This window comes from Haliaeetus leucocephalus, unplaced genomic scaffold (assembly GCF_000737465.1).
Source record: "Haliaeetus leucocephalus isolate CR32 unplaced genomic scaffold, Haliaeetus_leucocephalus-4.0 Scaffold120, whole genome shotgun sequence".
Taxonomy (NCBI): Eukaryota; Metazoa; Chordata; class Aves; order Accipitriformes; family Accipitridae; genus Haliaeetus; species Haliaeetus leucocephalus.
Genome location: NW_010972556.1, coordinates 941,125 through 960,429, shown reverse-complemented (window position 1 = coordinate 960,429; position 19,305 = coordinate 941,125). Strand labels below are relative to the sequence as shown.

The window sequence follows — 19,305 nt, the reverse complement described above, 5'->3', positions numbered from 1 at the left end:
GGCTCTAAAGCAAGACATTTCTGATGTTGTTTCTGGGAAAGTTTTACATACTATAAAAGACAGAAATCCACAGTATGAGGATAATCCTTTAAGGAATGTTCTGCTTTTACAATCTTCTTTCCAAGAAAAAACCTTTTATTCAGTTTATAATAAAGGCTAAACAGGCCCACTGTACTGTCAGACAAGTTTCCATAAGCATACATTTCCAATATGAAGAACAAATTGGGCAGAGACTATTCTTTTTGTGGGAAGGCACATGTTAAAAGGGTGAAACACTTCCTGTAATTAGCTTAATATGCTGCAGAGAGCCTTTAGTACTTTGCAGCCATAGAAGGTCTCTGGTACCCATTAAGCCAGCTGTCCCAGTTAATATTTTCTGTAATTTTTTTTTGTACTTTAATATACAGTATGAACACATCACCTAATCTTTGCACCCTTTGATAATTTAAGTTCAGCACATGCTACCCTATATATATTCTTCCATAAAAATAATCCCTTTTGGCAGCTATTCATCACAAACTGCAGTAATTAAGTCCCATCTCCTTAAAGGGCAATGGAGTTCAATGAATAAAAAATAAACATTAATAGACATTTCTCAGCGTGTACACTGTAAACTAAACAAGATCTTAATTTTTACTTTGGGACTTTTTCTGAGAAATTTCTGTAAATGAAAACTGTTACTTTGAACAATCCACAGTGCAAATGACTATGTTACGAACCTGCAACATAACATTTTTCCTTAAGAAATTTATTTACGAGGAAATTTCTATTTCCAAATAATGCATTTTATTTTACAATAATAAGGATAATATTGCACTTAATGGAAAATGCTGTTTATGAGTAAAAGAGTAAGATCTTTAAGCAAACTCACATTTTGAGCAATTTTTATTTTCTTGTATCTTCCTGAATCTTCCCTAAAGCTTATGTTTTACTGTAATAAATAAGTTTGCCTTTACACAATCCTTAAATATTTACTAAAATTCCTTAGTTCCAAATTAAATAATATTCATAATTACTATATTTTTAAAATTAAACAATTTGGCCAACAGACATAATACTGTAACCGAACTGCCTTCTCCTAACCACAAATAATAGCTAGTAATTATCTGCAAATTGAGTACCAAGCAACTACAGAGGAATAGAATTTAGTAGAAACACGGTATGATAGCAGTGTTCAAAGAGGTGCAGGTATACAGCTGCATGTTGTGAAATACAAACAGCATTTCTTTTAAAACAACTGAATAGAAGAGTCCAGCAGGAAAACAAATAAATTCAAAAGGATAACTGATATTTTTTAGGAGTGCCATACACTACTAAATTCTCACTAGTAATTAGCAATTATATAGTACTTTACATTTTTAAAGTACTATACAAATGCTGTCTAGATGAAAAGTGGTATCTAAATGCAGAATACAAATCTAAAGTGAATGGTGATCAGATGAACGGCACGATGACAGTAAAATGTAATGTAATCACTACAGAGAGAGACTAAGTACTTTATAAATCAACTAGCTATGCATGAACTATAATGGAAGACCACATATTTTATAAGGGGACTGTATAGATTTAAAATTATTACCATTCATTAAATAGGTTTCTGTGACCACAAGGAATTGACACAGGAGCTTTAACTGGCTCCACAGGCTTAAAATGCCTAACTCAGAAGTCATAGGAAACATAAGGAAACCACTTCAGTGATAAACAGACAGCTTATTTCAAGTGCTAATACAAACAAGCTTTAAGAACCATCATTCTTACACATCAATGCGGATTCCATGTTTTATAGACATTAATTCTCTAGTGCCTGTTAAATACATAATAAATGAACATAGATGAGGTAAAGATGCTGTAATTGCCACATACAGCCAATATGGCAAAGGAGGAGTTTTTCCAAACGGGCAGATCCAGAGACCATGACGAATCCCGTCACGGACATGATGAGAAGTCCAGGATATGAACAACATCCAGGGAAGAAAGCACCATGAATCCTTAAGCCTGAAAAGGTGCATAATAAACTTTAATGTCAGAGCCACAACAGGAATCACAGTAGAACAATGAAGAAGTGGTCTCTGTGGAAGAGTCAGAGCAGCCTGCAGAAAAGAAAAATATAATTGGCAATGGCTACAAGACAAGAATTGTCACAAGAAAAGAAATGTTTCATCCATGTTTACAGGTGTATTATCAAGTGGCTAAGTGGAAGTACAAAGAAAAACATACTGTTCCTTTCCACTGAAGTTCATCAAAATCAACAATACGACTATTTAGATGTATGAGAGCTGAGTTCTGCCCTGTCCATTGTAAGACATGAATCATACAATCATACTAATGGCATATAGTTACCAACGGCAAAACAGGGAAGGAGAGGGATGAGGTATGCTATTTGTCATATAGTCACATGGTATACAGGAACTTGCACAGTCTGCTGCACTGATTACATGTATTTAATTTCAAGATAATTAAAAGGAAAACAACTATACAATACACTTGAAATATTTAATATCCTTTACTTGAAATATTTCATATGCTTTAATGGCATTTATTTTCAAAAATACATCCTGTATTATACTATTGTTAGCACCCATGAAGTTGTTTTAGTTAGACAGTATCTAGAACAGAACAGTAATTTCCAGTACAACAAAAATATGATCTAAGTTACATGTATTTTGATTGCCTTGACACAGTATTCTTTGTGGACACATAAAAGACAAGTTCAGAAGCCAATCTGAATCATTTGTGACTGGGGTTTTTATATCAACAACGTGTTTAATGTTAACTCAGCTGAAAGCCCAATATTTGGCTTTAATCAAGGTGAATGTCTAGCTAGTGAGATTAAATTTAGCTGTTCTAAGAAGTGATAATTATCAATTTAATATACATACTTGAGAAAATATTTGGGATGTACTTACTAGCACCAGCTAGAACTATCTCCACAAATTCAAAGATAGTAAAAAAAATTAAATAATAATATCTTGGATGTCCAAGCAACAAATAAGTAGATTCTTTTTTCTGTAAGCACAGGAGAAATGATAGGACATTACTAAAAGATCTATACAGGTGCTGATTTAATATTAATTGGCTCAATTCAGATACTGGTGAACATTTGGGAAGACTGCAACAGGCACCAGAAACATACTCTTTGCACATGACAGTGCATCAGATTGTTATGTTGAACACATCCCTAACCGCATCTACTGCAGAAAGCAAACAAAACATCACTACAAGACACCAGTCAGTAACCTGTTAATGCTTCAGTTGAATTAATTGTTGCAGGACTCAACAGCTACAATACCTGAGAGTGGGACTCTGGAATAGTTTCACCAAGTTTTCATGGATAATTTAGACAATTACTTGGAACCCTGTCTTCTCTGTAAGGAAACCTTGATGTAGCCTTAGCCAAGAAACAGAAAGATGGAAGCTTATGGACTACCTTGGAATGTAACAGCTTGTGCTCTAAACCAAAGCCAATGTTTTAAAAACTTGCAGAAAACTTCGCTCTATTAGCTTCCCACCACATGCTTGCCCATGACTCACTCAATCAGGTGATAGGATTAAAAAGCTCACAAACTGTCTCAACAACTTCTAACTGTAATGATATGGACCCAACCCCTTAAAGTTGGTGCAAAGGGTTAATTTTCTACAATTTAATTTCTGTTTCATTTCTGAACAGCAGACTGTTCACAGATTAAAGTAGAAAAATCTTGTGATGGTGAAATTGTTTATCACCTATCCTACAAAGATAGTCAGATTTTTGTTACTGTCAGCAAGAACCTAAAAAGTCCATACCAGCCTAATTTTGAAAAACCACCCTGGATGGCATCCTATTGACTGGTCACTATTTCTGCACTTTGAAAAAATCAATGGCAAAGTCTTTTCCCTCTGCCCTGTGGAGGTTAGGTGCCAACAGCAACACAATGCGTAAGGAGAATGTTAATTACATATGCAATTTATCAGTATTAATGCCAATCTTTCTCCAGTTTTGGGGAGGTGATGCTTAAGGTTTTTTTCATACAGAATTTTAGGTGGCAGAGTTGTTCATACAGCAAACCTGAGTGCTCAGTTTTAGCAAGAGAAAACCCTATTTTGTAACTGAAGTACAGTCATTAGGCTTCTGAAATGCTCTTGCCCAAGTTCTGAGAGAAGAACAGTCTGTTTTCTCTTTTACGTTCTGTAACTAGAGGAACATTTACATCCTTGAGTTGCCAAGCCCAAGAGAGAGACACGTAGTTCTATGTGGCAATATAAGCTGTTACACTCTTTCTCCTAACAGGCAAATTTGTTCACCTTTAGAAATCACCAGATCTTAAAAAAAAAAAAAAAAAATACTACAAGCGTTTTCTGCCTTAAACCTCCTGGAAAAAGATGATCATGGTTTGGGTAGATTTAGGGGGACGTCTACTATGAGAGAAATCAGGCTGCGGTTCCAAAGAGAATTTATTCACAACACAAAACACTTTTCCATTTGCCTATGTGTTCAATCAGGTGCAGGATCTTCTTGAAGTTCCTGCTCCTCAAGCCCTCTCGCACACTGCGGTGAGCAGCTGGAGACAGGAGACAACAATCACATGCAGGAGAACCCAAGCAAACTTGTTGCTTTAATGTTCAAAGTGACACCATTGAATTTATGTAACTAAATCTGCTCCCTCATTCATATTCCCTGATGCTTCCCAAGCCTGAAGTCCTTAGTTTTGAGGCTGATCTATAAATTCAATATTAAATTAATTGTGTGTGTCCAAAGCTTACTCTCCAATTTCAGAAATGCTCCTGTGTACCTGAGGTTGGTCAGCAGTGGCACATCAACCAGCTGTGTTATGTGTGTTTGTCGGTACAACCTTGTTTGCCACCGACTGCATTCTCTACACTTAAGCCTTAAGTAGCAAGCTAGCTATTTCTGCACGTCTGTTCTGCAACATGAGTGTTTGGGCTACAATCCTGGGGGACACTGGGAGCAGCAAAACATGCTGTTCTTGTTTATCAGCAATGCCAAATATGATGGCAGGCTGGAGTAACTTTCACCTTTAGAGCTAGTCAATGAGACAGATTCTTCAAACACTGATTCTTAGATTCTTCTACACTTGTGTGCATATGATACACAGTAAAAACTACATGGAATACAAAGAACTGCAGATTCTAAGTTGCAAAGTCTTTGTAGACTTTATATTTGTTGCAAAAATAAAGTGGGCAAAAGGGCAGATCACATGCTGCTTGGTACACAAGAATTTATCAGAGTAAACATATAAATATCACAGGTGACTACCCTGAATACTCCAGAAAAATAATGATGACACCGTAAAAAACAGCCCAATAGCCAAATAATCCAAGCAGCAAGCCGTGTCATCAGGAACAGGACTGTAGTAGTGTGAAGGTAGCAGCTGGAGGTAGAAGGCAATACTGCCTTGTGCTGCATAGAAGGGTTACTTCAAAAAAGTAACCCGTCGTCAGATTTAAGAGTGATGATGAAGAGCTTTATAGATAATTGCATATAGTAATGTGAAAAATATTATTGTTACAAATTAGTAATAGTAGTGTGGTTAGTTAATTAGATTCCTTAATTTATTAGTTACTTTGTAATGTGTTGCATAAGCAGTAAACACTGTAGTCTCTTAAATCAGTTACTCTCAATCCTGCAATCTAAAGGGAAGACAGGGACTGGAACTAACAAATACTTAGTAAAAAAGTATCCCACGAAGTAATAAATTACATAGACAACAGCCTGCAATTTATGACATGAAACTGAAAAGCACATCATGTTAAGCTGAGGAAAGAAAAATCACATATTAAAATCAGGTCTAGCTAGCCAGGCAACAACATAGCAGAAAAGCTTAAGGGGATTACATTATATCACAAACTAAACAGATTCTGATGGCATTGCAGGAAGACATAAAACCTGTAACAGATTTTTAAAAAATAGACAGAAGTGTTATATGCATGTGACATTAAAAAGAATTAATCTATGCTATTTGGCTCAAATGAAGTTTTGCCTAAAATACTATATGCAGTTTGGGACAGGCCCCTTTAAAGATAATTTAGGCAAAATGCAATCCAGAGGAGATGAGAAAAATAGCAAGAGGTTTAGAAAACATAAATCCAGGCCTTTCGGATTTTTTTGCAAGTTATTTAGTCAAGAAGAGACTTTTTGTAAAGCATAATCGTTTTGCAAGTTGTAAGAGTAATGCTGTTACTGCTTTAAGGGTCAAGAGACCAACATAGGATATGGTTTACAGGTAAGCATCCTTTATTAGCCCAGTTAACATACTGAAGGGGGAGGAGTTTGTGGGCAAATTGCTATGAAAAAGCCTTTGGGCATCTTGCCTTCTCCTTACCTCAGCTAAGTAAGTTTAGCTACTAGAGGGCTATTCTATGTGCAACATCTTGTGTTTCTGATTTGAAACTGATTTTCTGATTTGGGGAGAGCACAGCAATCAGCTGTCTTTGCAGAGGGGCCCTGAGGAATAAGAAGACAAGCTCTAAGTGTCAACAACAACACTTTACGCTGGATATTAGAAAAACAATTGCGACCTGCTTGGGAACTGAAACAACACAGGAACAAATTAAGTCATGAAATTGCACTAATTTACTTTGTTTGGGATACTAGGGATAGGCTACACAAACATTCTCCATCATGGAAAGCGTAAGAATATTTAACCTTGCCTCACTGAAGGCAGTAAAGAGACAGGTCACCTCCCAGTTCTATGATACAATAGAATACTCAACTTTCTAAACAGACATTGGTGAAGAGTGTCATCTAGTGGTCCTAATGAAGAAAAAATACTGGTAATACTCTCAAATGCAAGAAAAAGTAGCAATAACATTTTAACAATACTTTATAATAACTAGCCATTCATCACTTGCATTTACTGACTTTAAAATAAGAAAATATACATGAGAATAATTATAGATTTAAATGCTATACCAAAATGTTAGTATTATAGGACCCATTAATCAAACTAACTTCTTTATATAGTTTTACAATTTTACAGTATTTCCATATGCAAAAAGTACACAAAAGGGGAGAACTAGGGACTACTTAGGGAGGAACAATGCCAGGCACCCATACATGCTGCAGGCCGATGGGCTGGAAAGCAGTTTTGAAGAAATTCAACTTGTTGAATAACAAGTTGAATATGAGCCAGCAATGTGACTTTGTGGCAAAGAAGGCAAGTGGTATCCTGGGCTGCATCAGGAGTGTTGCCAGCAGGTTGAGGGAGGTGATCCTTCCCTTCCTCCTCAGCACTGGTAAGGTCACCTCTGGAGTGCTGAGTCCAGTTCTGGGCTCCCCACTACAAGAGAAACATGGAGCTACTGGAGATTAAGTCCAGAGAAGGGCCACTAAGATAATAAAGGCACTGGAGCATCTTGCATATGAGGAAAGGGTGAGAGCTGGGACTGTGCAGCCTGGAGAAGACAAGGCTCAGGGGAGATGTCATCAAGGTGTACCACTATCTGAAGGGAGGGTGCAAAGAGGATGGAGCCAGGCTCTTTCCACTGGTGCCCACTGACAGAGCAAGAGGCAATGGGCACAGACTGAAACACAGGAGGTTCCTCCCAAACATAAGGAAACATGTTTTCACCGTGACAGTGACTGCGCGTGGCAACAGGTTCCCCAGAGAGGTTGTGGAATCTACATCCATGGAAATATTCAAAAGTTGTCTGGACATGGTCCTGAGCAACTGGATCCAGGTGAGCCTGCTTCAGATTCGGGGTTTGGGAAGATGGTCTCCAGAAGACCCTTCCAACTACAACCACTCTGTGATTTTGTGAAAATGCCCTCTTTGTCAAAGACAAATGTTAAGGGGGAAACTCACCAAATGCACAAATAGGAAAACCTCTTTACTCTGCAACAAATAGTGATATTGTACATAAACAAAAACTATTTGCCCATACGAAGTCTGACTTTTACACCTCAACTATAAGCAATAATGCTGCCGGCATCTAGCAGTCTCCTACATATTTTTAAAAAAATTGATAAACCATTTTGCATTGTTCTTCTGTAATTAAAGGATTACAAAATCCAGCAATTTTCCTTCCACCTCCTTCCTTCCTCTGCTTCCTAGGAGCTATTTCCTCTGTCATCCATATGAAGAGTGTAATACTCTTACGAGCAAACTGGAGAAGAAAGAAGGCAAGACAGTCAAACAACTAAGTTACGCTCTGGTTGAATGGGTAAAGGTGGGTATCTTCCCCTTCTCTTGTGCAGGTCCACCTGTAGGTGGGCGTGTATGTTTTTAGGGAGGGGAGAGTTAAGTAGCATGTACATATACGTATGCTAGCAACATCAGCATAATTGAACTGTAGAGGACCTGTGTTGCTGAGTAGAGCAAATTTCCTGATAACAAGCAGAGTGGCAGGGCTCCACCTATGGGGAATAGGAGCTAGCTCGGGACAAGGACTGACTGGCTGAGGCATGAAATCTGGAGGGCAGTGTTAAGAGGACTGTGGCGGGGGCTGGCACAGTCGGAGCTTACAGAAAGTGCAAGTCTTTTGGAGAGTATACAGAAGAAAATGTTGTGATCAGTGAAAGCTGGGTGTGTACGTTTGGAGCAGGCAAGAAGACAGGGATATATGTATGCATGTGAATGGAGAAGTGGGAACAAGACACATCTACACCACCGGAGAACTACTGAAAAAGAATGTCATCATCTGGTAGTACTAATCCTATTGAGAAACTCTGTCCTAAGAAACAGTTGTGCAAATGGATGATGATCACACATCTTCCTTAACAGAGGCCAATTCACCTTTTTACTTTTATTAATAAGTTTGACACTTGCTTTATTTTTTTTTTAAACAAACTATATTTAAGGGCAAACTCAGACTGCCTTTTTTAAAGGTGACAGCTCATACATGGCTTGTTGGAGAAATATTTAGGGCTGGCTAAACCCCAATGTACTACTCAATAAGACTGAGTGAAATCAAACAGCACCTGGACTATCTACTTTCCAGCTATATTTACCCCTTATTGTAAACAGAAATGGAATAATCCACTTTATACACAAAGCGTGCACAGCAGCACTTAACTGTTTAACTTGGATAACAAAGCAACTACGTGATACACATAAGATATCATGTACAAGGTGCACTGGTGCACCTCCCCCTCTCTCTGGGCCAATCTACGAACTTGGGAAGTCTCGCCAGGTCTTAGCATAAGAGTAATGAGTTGGGCAGTTAAGCATCCCTTGACCGTACCAGAACTCTTGCATGGCTAAGACAGGGAGTCATGCTGACTGTCTCAAGGACTCCTGCTGTGCAGCGGAGGCTGGGGACAGAAGCAGGGATAATTAGTGATTTCCTGACAACCTTCAGACATATCTCAATCCTCTCCTGACAGCCTTGGAACATCCTGTATCTGAATCCAAAGTCATTCTCTGACAGCCTTGGAGCCTTCCTTACCTGAATCATTGCTGACATGAAACGGTACTAGTGCACCTGAAATGCCAGTAACTTGCTGATGACTAAAGCCAATCATCTCACGAACCTATAAGCAGTAGTACTAAGTGAGACCCTTTGAGCTCTCCTGGACTGCAGTGCGCTGTGACCAGCATCTCCCTCTGAGTGGGATGCCTCTCAGAGCTCGCAAACTCTTCAGCTGGTGAAGATTGGAGGTCTGTCGCTGAAAGCCGAAAGAGCTGATACTCTTTGCTTGAGGCTTGACCTTTTGCCCATTGAGAAAAATGCCAAAGCATTTGACGTGAATATTTTTACTGAACTTGAGGGGAGTTTTTAACAGGTATATCTCTTTTACTAGCTTGTATGTGTATCTCTTAGTGTCCTTGTGCATGTGTGTATAACCTGAATATTCTACAGCAAGTATATAAATCTATACATAAATCACTGTCGTGAGTTTTTTTCAACTGTGAATAAACCTCAGGCTGCTACTACACTCATAATCCCTTTAGACATAAACCGTTGACCAAGTCGGGGACTAGGAGTTGATCCAGCCGCACCCAGACTCCGACAGGAGTTTAGAAAGCAAGGGGGTCTTCTCTGAGCCTTGTCGCTCAACAGGAGAGTCTCCCTTACCCTTTTCATGTTCCCGATCTCTGTACAAATCACAAGAAATCAATTCTGACTTGATTTTCCTTTGAATGTTTCTCATTTACCCTACTATGTCTTTGGTCTCTGTATAGAACATTTTAGTTTGATTCTAACTTAATCTTCCTTTGTACATTTAATCCATGTATTATGTAATAGAGTTAACCTTGCCATCGAATTCTGTGAAGTCACATTTTTATAAATTCCTATTACATCATTTTTGCCAATACCCTTGAAGGTGATTCTTTAGGTGGTCCAATCCACTCCATCTTGTGACAGAAGGGCTTTCAGAACTCTTTTTTCAGAGCCTTGTAAGGAGCAGAACTTAACAGTAGATGTAAAATATTTCTAGGGCTTTTAAAATCCTAACAACTGCATACAAATATAATTCGCATCTATCTATTAAAAATGTACCTAACTGAAGTATTATTGGGACTTCTTTTTTTTTTAGGGTATGGTAGAACAATAAAGTAAACAGTGATGAAGAAAGAATATAAACAATCACTGATCTATTGACTTACCTTTAATGACAGGGAGCCAGCAAGAAAGAAGTGGTCCACATCAATGACAGAGGCGAGGAAGCCAGCCAGAGTGACCTCAGTGAAGTCACTTTTCTTCCTGAGTCCAATCACTATTGCCCAGGACCACATTCCCAGTATACCATGCACTGCATTATCAGACAAGGCTCGGAGCCAGTCATTCTGCTGAATGAAGGAAAACTGCAGAAGTCTGTCTGCTACAAAGCAGAATATTCCCAAACCTAGGCTAGAAATAACTGAAGCTGTGCTGAAAGTCTGGAGAAGAGCATGGGCCTTTTCAGTCTCAGATGCCATGGCAAAAACCATGTCACAGCACACAAAATGTCATCTGGATATACACTGTGCATTGTCCTTTGTATCGTCAGTTGTTCTGTATATGTCAGAGAACAGGAAGAAAATTATTAAAGAAAAAATCCATTAGCACAAAGCATTTGTTACCACAGCTACAACTGAGCATAAAAACCCCAAATCCAATGTTTGCACTCAATATCCCTAGGGAATTTTTTATTTCAGTTAATTCATTGACTTGAACACTACAGCTCTGAATTAAAACACTTGCCCTGTTTTAATTAGAACAAGCACCTTTGTTAACATGGAAAGCTCTAACTCCACTTTCTGAAATCTGACATTTTACAAAATAATTTGAAACATATTGTCCCGGTTTCGGCTGGGATAGAGTTAATTTTCTTTCTAGTAGCTGATATGGTAGTATAACACACTGAAGTTTTCAGTTGTTGCTAAGTGGTGTTCTAGGACTTTTCAGCTTCTCATGCCCAGCCAGCAAGAAGGCTAGAGGGGCACAAGAAGCTGGGAGGGGACACAGCCAGGACAGCTGACCCAAAGTGGCCAATGGGGTATTCCATACCGTGTGGTGTCATGTCTAGTATATAAACTGGGGGGAGTTGGTCTGGGGGGTGGATTGCTAGTCAGGAACTAACTGGCCATCACTCATTTTGTACATTCCAATTATTTTACTATGTCATGTTATTAATGTTATTATTATCATATTATTATTATTCTCATGTTATTATCATATAATAATTATCATTATTATTTTCTTCCTTTCCGTTCTATTAAACTGTTCTTATCTCAACCCAAGAGTTTTACTTCCCCCCCTGATTCTCTCCCCCATCGCGCTAGGTGGGGGCGGGGGAGGTGAGTGAGCGGCTGCGTGGTGCTTAGTTGCTGGCTGGGGTTAAACCATGACAGACCTTTTTGGCACCAATGTGGGACACAAAGGGTTGAGATAACAGATCTGACCAGAGCATGTTAAAACGAATTTGTTACAAGCATTCATTATATTAGTTTAATAGTTGCTGGTCACAATGTTGATTTATTGGCTCTTAAAGAGTTGTGGTGCTAATTTTTAGGGTTCTGTTATGTATCACCTCACTTGCTGTATATGGTTCCCGTGCTGCTGCTTATCATCCGTGGGAGGTGGATTAACATTTTCGCTTTGATGTAATGTGTAACACTGGTTTATGGTATGATAAAATTATCAGTTGTGGGACTAATCTGGTATATGTACTCAGCACTGTCATCACCTCTTTAACACGGGAGCCATCTGTGGGAAAACATCAGCAGTGGAAGGCTGCCATGTGGAGTCCTACATGACAAGTTGCAGAAACTGCTGAAGGAGAAGGTGAATCGAGTCAGTTTGCAGAGGTGAAAGCCATCCAGCTGGCTTTAGGCATTGCTGAAAGAGAAAAGCGGCCAGCGCTCTATTTCTATACTGACTCATGGCTGGTGGCAAGTGCCCTGTGGGGGTGGTTGCAGCAATGGAAGCAGAGCAACTGGCAGCGCAGAGGTAACCCCCCCTGGGCTGCCGCTCTGTGGCAAGATACTGCGTCCCGACTAGAAAATCTGGTTGTAAAAGTATGCCACGTAGATGCTCACGTACCAAGAGCTGGGCCACTAAAGAACATCAGCACAACCAGCAGGTAGATCAGGCCACTAAGATTGAAGTGGCTCAGGTGGATGTGGACTGGCAACATAAGGGTGAATTATTTATGGCTCGGTGGGCCCATGACACCTCAGGCCATCAGGGAAGAGATGCAACACATAGACGGACTCGTGATCGAGGGGTGGACTTGACCATGGACACTGTTGCACAAGTTATCCATGAACGTGAAACATGTGCTGCAATCAAGCAAGCCAAGCAGTTAAAGCTCCTGTGGTATGGAGGACAGTGGCCGAAACATAAATATGGCGAGGCCTGGCAAATCAATTATATCACACTCCCACAAAGCCGCCAAGGCAAGCGCTACATTTCCACCGGGTGGCTGGAAACATAGCCCATGCCCCGTGCCACCACCCGGAACACTATCCCGGGCCTTGAAAAGCAAGTCTTGTGGCGACACAGCACCCCAGAAAGAAATGAGTTGGACAAGGGGACTCATTTCCGAAACAACCTCGTAGACACCTGGGCCACAGAGCATGGCATTGAGTGGGTATATCACATCCCCTATCACGCACCAGCCCCCCGGAAAATCGAATGATGCAATGGGCTCTTAAAGACTACACTGAGAGCAATGCGGGGTGGAACCTTCAAACACTGGGATGCACATTTAGCAAAAGCTCCCTGGTTAGTCAACACCAGAGGACCTGCCAATCGGGGTGGCCCTGCCCAGTCAGAACTTTTACCTACTGTAGAAGGGGATAAAGTCCCCGTAGTGCACATAAAAAATATGTTAGGGAAGACAGTCTGGGTCACTCCTGCCTCAGGCTGAGGCAAACGCATTCGTGCGATTACTTTTGCTCAAGGACCTGGGTGCACTTGGTGACTGCTGTGGAAGGATGGGGAACGCCAATGTGTGCCTCAAGGGGGTTTGATTTTAGGTGAGAATAGCCAATGAATTAAATTGTATGATGTTAATTGCAGTATACCCCTGCCACTGGATGTTATCATTACTGTAATTGTCATACGCTGTATCAATGGTATTACAGGAAGAATCGCTTAGATTAAGCCAGAATGAACTTTGATAAAACTGAGTGAAACGCAGTAGTGATGGCACCAGAATTGCCTTCAGCATGCAACAATCCAACAGTACACATCATACTCCTGCTGTGCCCAATGTCACTGGCTCGCCGCACTGCACCGAAGCCCGATCCCGCTCTGCCCACCGAGCGGACTTCGCACCATCCCTCCTGCCCAGATAGACTGTTATGCCAGACAGAGCCCAAAGTCATGGACTGAATGAACTCAATGGACATTTTATAGGGATGGCTCAGAGACTGAGGGAATGATATCTCTGTGTGTGTGTGCATGTATATCTATCTATCTATCTATCTGTATCTCTCAAAGGACAGGAAAGGTGATGGTGCTTAACTAGGATGTATTGGAAAGTATGGGACCCGAGCATGATGTAAACAGTATAGAATAAGGAGTGGATACTGTCCTGGTTTCAGCTGGGATAGAGTTAATTTTTCTTTCTAGCAGCTGGTATAGTGCTATGTTTTGGGTTCAGTATGAGAATAACATTGATAGCAAAAACTGAAAACATCAGTTTGTTAAGCAATGTTTCTAGGATTTTTCAGCTTCTCATGTCCAGCCAGCAAGAAGGCTGGAGAGGCACAAGAAGCTGGGAGGGGACACAGCCAGGGCAGCTGACCCAAACTGGTGAAAGGGGTATTCCATACCATGTGTTGTCATGCCCAGTATATAAACTGGGGGAGTTGGCCAGGGGGGATTGCTGCTCGGGAACTAACTGGGCATCGGTTGGCAAGTGGTGAGCAACTGCGTTCTGCATTACTTGTTTTGTATATTACATTTCTTTTATTATTATGTCATGTTATTATTGTTATTATTATCATATTATTATTCTCATGTTATTATCATAATTATCATTATTTTCTTCCTTTCCGTTCTATTAAACCATTCTTATCTCAACCCATGAGTTTTACTCCCCCCCTTCCCCCCCTCCCGATTCTCTCCCCCATCCCACTGGGTGGGGGTGAAGTGAGTGAGCGGCTGTGTGGTGCTTAGCTGCTGGCTGGCCGGTAAACCACAACACGTATCTACGATAATACATTGAATATGTTTCAAGATTTGTCCTGGTCTTAAATATGATATTAAATTAAATCCTTTACACTGTAACAACAACAAAAAGATACAGTTTGGAGGATTCTTAGGACTGATGCTAAAAAAATTTGGGAAAAATCCCAAATCTCTCTCTGCAACAACTGTTGAAACAGTTTCTAATCTATAATCCAAAACACTGTTTTCACTTACATACTTTGTAAACATATATGTATTATCACCCTTGTACTCCTCCCTGAGCAACTCCTTGTTTCGCTTGGAGACTTGCACATAGAATAAGCATTAAGAAAACCAGAACCACTGAAATATCTTTGCTATTTATCACAAACACAAAGACAACAACCATTCAGTCAAGCAGAAGGAACCAAAACTAACTCCTTACAGAGCAAAACTACATATGCTTTTCCTCAGGATGTGCTCCAGCAGCAAACTCTACTGTTACTTTTAGGACTTGTCTACTGTCGGCCACATTACCTTCACAACAGCTCTTTTTGCAGAAAAAAAAAAAAAGAAAATTAACTAATCCCAGCCATTTTACTTTTCAAAAGTTGACCATTGTAATTTGAAAATAAAGGCACTGTTACTAGCATTAATAATCACATAAATGTTCTTTAAAACTATTTATGTTCTATAATTGTTATGAAACCCTTTTGTACAAAGTGATTTCTTGGGAATAATTATTGTCTTTGAAGAACTGCTTGACCCCTCAAAAGAAATTAGAAAAATAATTCAACATCTTAAAGACACCCCCACCCCACTCCCAAGAATCAATTAGAGGATACCCAGGTTATAAAGACAGAGTACTCATTTCTGTGATAACATTAAAAAGAACACTTTTGAAATAAAAATCCTCATATAAATGATGTATTCCCTAGCTTCATTACATTAAACACACCGAAAAGCAGTCTTCAAAGGACAGTATCAATTCTAATTGTCCCAACTGATAAGCTCTTCTGTCCTTTTGGGGAGCCACGAACGTAGACCACAGTATCAAAGCCTACATCCTATCTAAAAATGGATTCTTCCCAAGAAGTTGCTATTTCTGTGCTATACATTAAATCTTGATAATCCTTCTTCATACAGTTCTATCAGGTAAATTTTTACTCTAAATGGGCTTTTTATGAGTGTATTAGACTTCCTTTAAAAATGAATACTTCTAACAATGTTGACACATAAGTTTATGATTTTAAACACATTATTGTTTATAGCCCCAGAAAATATAAATATTTATTCCAGATTATTTACACTCCTGTTTACTGTAGAACTATCCACATGACATGACTACTGGCATTGATCTTTATAGAAAAAAAGCCTGCTGGATCATTTATTTGGAAAACGTTAAAAGAGAGAAGAAATGAATAATACATGAACTTTGCACACAGATGAAAAAAAGTGGGTCAAGTTTAGAGTCTGTTAACCATGACTGGGTCTCTTCTGAATGAACACGTAGACACAAAGTACTTCCTGAAACACTGCCATTTTCTGGTGGGGGACTTTACAAGATACAGTACATTTCTGAACAGATACCATTTTAAGGAACAAATGGTGATCTCCTCACAAATGTTTCTTCTATATAACCATCATGCCAGGTTAGATTTTACTTAAAATTGCCATAAAATCTGTATAAGAATCCAATATGTGAAGAGCTGATGTAGCAACATACCTTTAAAAAGCACACCAGTATTCAGAATCAAACTTACCCCGGGACTAGAACATATTTTTTCCATTGCAGTTGCCTTATTCCAGTAGCAAATGTGGTCTATGCCTCAGCGTCAAGCCTCTGTCCTTTCTGAATCCAGTCTGCCCAGTCCAATGCAGGAAAGACCAAAACTCATTTGTTTCATCCTAAATAAATTGAACCAGGCAGCCGTAAGCACCAATACCACACAAAGCTCTTCAAAACATAAACGACAATTAAACAACAGTCAAAAATACAGAAAAAAGCAACATCTTTTTAACGAATTCCTGAACAAATAAAATTGAGCTAAAAGGAACTTCAGCTAGGGCTTAGAAGCTCTGTTAAAGAAAGTGGGGAAAAAAAGACCATAAAACAAGAGAAGGGCACAAATAAAGATGGAATAAGATAGTAATTAAAAGATAATAAACCCCAATGTCATAAAGTCAGAAAAAGGCACTTCCAGCCTTCTGCTTTAAGTAACTGGATTTCGAAGTATACAGATATTTTAACAGATTTTCCCTTGTAACTGTGTGCCTGAAAGATTCTCACCTAATGAAACATTTATGAGTCATGTCCAGGGATCTCTTTTTAATTTCATCCCATCAGTTGGTGACCCTGGAGTAGATAAACAGAGACCTATAAATTCAAATAGCAACAGAGGACTGTGTCAGTTCTGTGGTAGGCTTACACTGCTTTGCTATGTACTATTAACATGGGCATAAAGTACACAGGAGAAGTATCACTATAGACTTAAAAAAAAAATATCCCCAAATGAGTATGATTTGAGGATTATGTATCATGAAATAAAGGTAACAATGCCAATTGGAAAACATGGACAATATGTAAATGGGTGTCTTTGAGCCAGAATGAAGAACAGGAAGCAAAAATGTGGCTTCAGATTACCCTTAGTCAAGAGCCATGTCCATGGCATAACTGTCCTTTTTAAACAGTCTGTCTTTGCTGTCTTTTATAGACAAAAATGACTGCTATCTGTGTAAAAATCTAGTCATGTTCCCAGGTACAACAGCATAAGTATAAATATTCTGCAGATAAAGAGTGAAATTAGACTAGAAAAAGCAAAACTCCATTCAACCAAAATAATCTCAGAAATTACAATTTTTAATATAAAACTAAAGACTGTATTTTTTGTCTGAAAAATAATGATTTTCAGAATGTTTACAAAATACCACAACAAAGCATCACAGGTTTTTCTATCTTATAAATCTCAGAAAGCATAGTTGTGGAGCTTACATTCTTGTTAGAACAGTGGGAAATAGATGTATTATATGAGAATACTTAGAAACCTATGAGTGGTCAGTCCAGTTCACACATTGAAAGAAAGGTTTAGGTTGGGTTTACATGAACCACATGCACACAACAGCTGATAGAGTAACATGACTTAGAGTTGTGACTTCTCATGACATTTTTATATGAGATAAAGCATAACGTACAATCACCACCTATACCCACAAAATGCAATTTTGCTGATATATTTAATTTCATTTAAGGAAATTATAAAACTCATTTTAACAAATGCACAATTAACATTGTAAATTACTGACATGAGAAGATACTTAGATCAAAGCTGTAAATATGCATTTGGAGAATTAGCTGACACTAAGGCCTTTCAACTCATGGTGTAAGAAAAAAACAAAAATCCAATGGCTAAAATTTTTGTTTAGAAATATTGCTTTCCAAAGTTTTTGGCCCAACTTTGCAAGAAGTTATTGGGTACAAGAATATACATAGGAATTTAATGCATAAAATTAGTAGAATTATGCATTTCATGCAATAAGTCAAAAGATCGCAGTAGTCCCTTATAATTCTATAACCTCCTGAAAAACGATTATTTGATATTGGGTGTTAGTTTATATGAAAAACTCCATAAAGTACAATCACCATTTAAGACACAAGCTCAAACATTCAATGTATTATCTCACGGAAAAGCAGATCCAAGCCTAAAACAATCCGTGAAGAACTGGTAATGCAAGTATTTTTGGGTCAGATAATTACAATGCATTATTGGGACTGGAGGGTGGAAGGAGGCTGAAGAGGAAAGAGGACGAAAGCAGGCAAGAAATCAGTAGGATTCTATCAAGATACTGAGGAACAAACTGAATTAAACCCACAAGCAATTTAAGAAAAACAAACAAACAAAACCCCCATAATATCAGGATTTAATTAAATTGTTTATTTCAGGGACCATAAATTAAAGTGTTTGAAAAGAGATACCACGACACCAGAATGCAGACCTTCTCCTTATTGAATACTTTGGAACTGAGATGCACCTAAAAGAAAGAGTTGAAAGAAATGTCCTAAAAGTATTTAGTAACTAGAAACAGACCACGGTACTATCCAGTAGAAGAAAAAATCATTTGTCATCATAGATAAGAAAGAAAAAAAACAAGGAAGAAAACAGCATGAGCAGTTTATGCATTGCCCTCATTAACTAGAACAGCATTTGGATCATAAACAGCTAACCCAATTTAAGATTAAAATACAATCAGTATATGTAACTAAATAGAGGGATGAAGGAAAGACACGCATGCGGCAGACAGATACACAGAATTAGAGATCAGCAATAATTTTTATGTCACGAGGAAAGGGTATGCTTTGTCTCAACACGCAGCACCAAAGACCCCTCATCAGCCATCTCCTCAATCATTAATAAATAAAAACGTACTGTCACCTTTACCGCAGAAACAGAGCCAAGAGTGTTAGGGAACCTTACACGTAAGTGACACGCCTGGCTTTCGGTAAAGCACCGCATTACCGTTTCTTATGTTAAGACCTGACACGACGTATGGGTACCTCTATTAAAAAAACAGGCATTGGACGCTGGCTCCCGTCAGACTGCTACGACAGCCTTCCCCCGCTTTAGCTTCTTCTCAGTAAAACCCACTGCATTATAAACGCCCCGGGCTCCTCTCACCAACGCAGCCCCGAAACCCCCAACCCGCCGCAGGCAGCCCGGAACCGTGAGGAGAAGCCCGCGTCTACCCGGCCCGGGCGACGGCGGGCGG

General features: G+C 39.1%; 1 protein-coding gene across 2 annotated transcripts in view; it reads right to left on the bottom strand.

The window, feature by feature from the left end:
- Nucleotides 1-411: 411 nt before the first annotated feature.
- Nucleotides 412-19,305, bottom strand: part of LOC104843065 (chromosome unknown open reading frame, human C5orf28) — an 18,997-nt gene continuing 103 nt past the window's right edge. The window contains exons 2-5 of one of the 2 annotated variants that reach the window (XM_010585767.1): nucleotides 16,832-16,918; nucleotides 16,305-16,449; nucleotides 10,548-10,935; nucleotides 412-2,090 (exon numbers count right to left, since the gene is read on the bottom strand). In XM_010585767.1, the coding sequence (XP_010584069.1) occupies nucleotides 1,755-2,090; nucleotides 10,548-10,871 (660 nt within the window). In that variant the 5' untranslated portion in view covers nucleotides 10,872-10,935; nucleotides 16,305-16,449; nucleotides 16,832-16,918 and the 3' untranslated portion in view covers nucleotides 412-1,754. The remainder of the gene's footprint in view (nucleotides 2,091-10,547; nucleotides 10,936-16,304; nucleotides 16,450-16,831; nucleotides 16,919-19,305) is intronic. The other variant, XM_010585766.1, reaches the window with a different exon arrangement.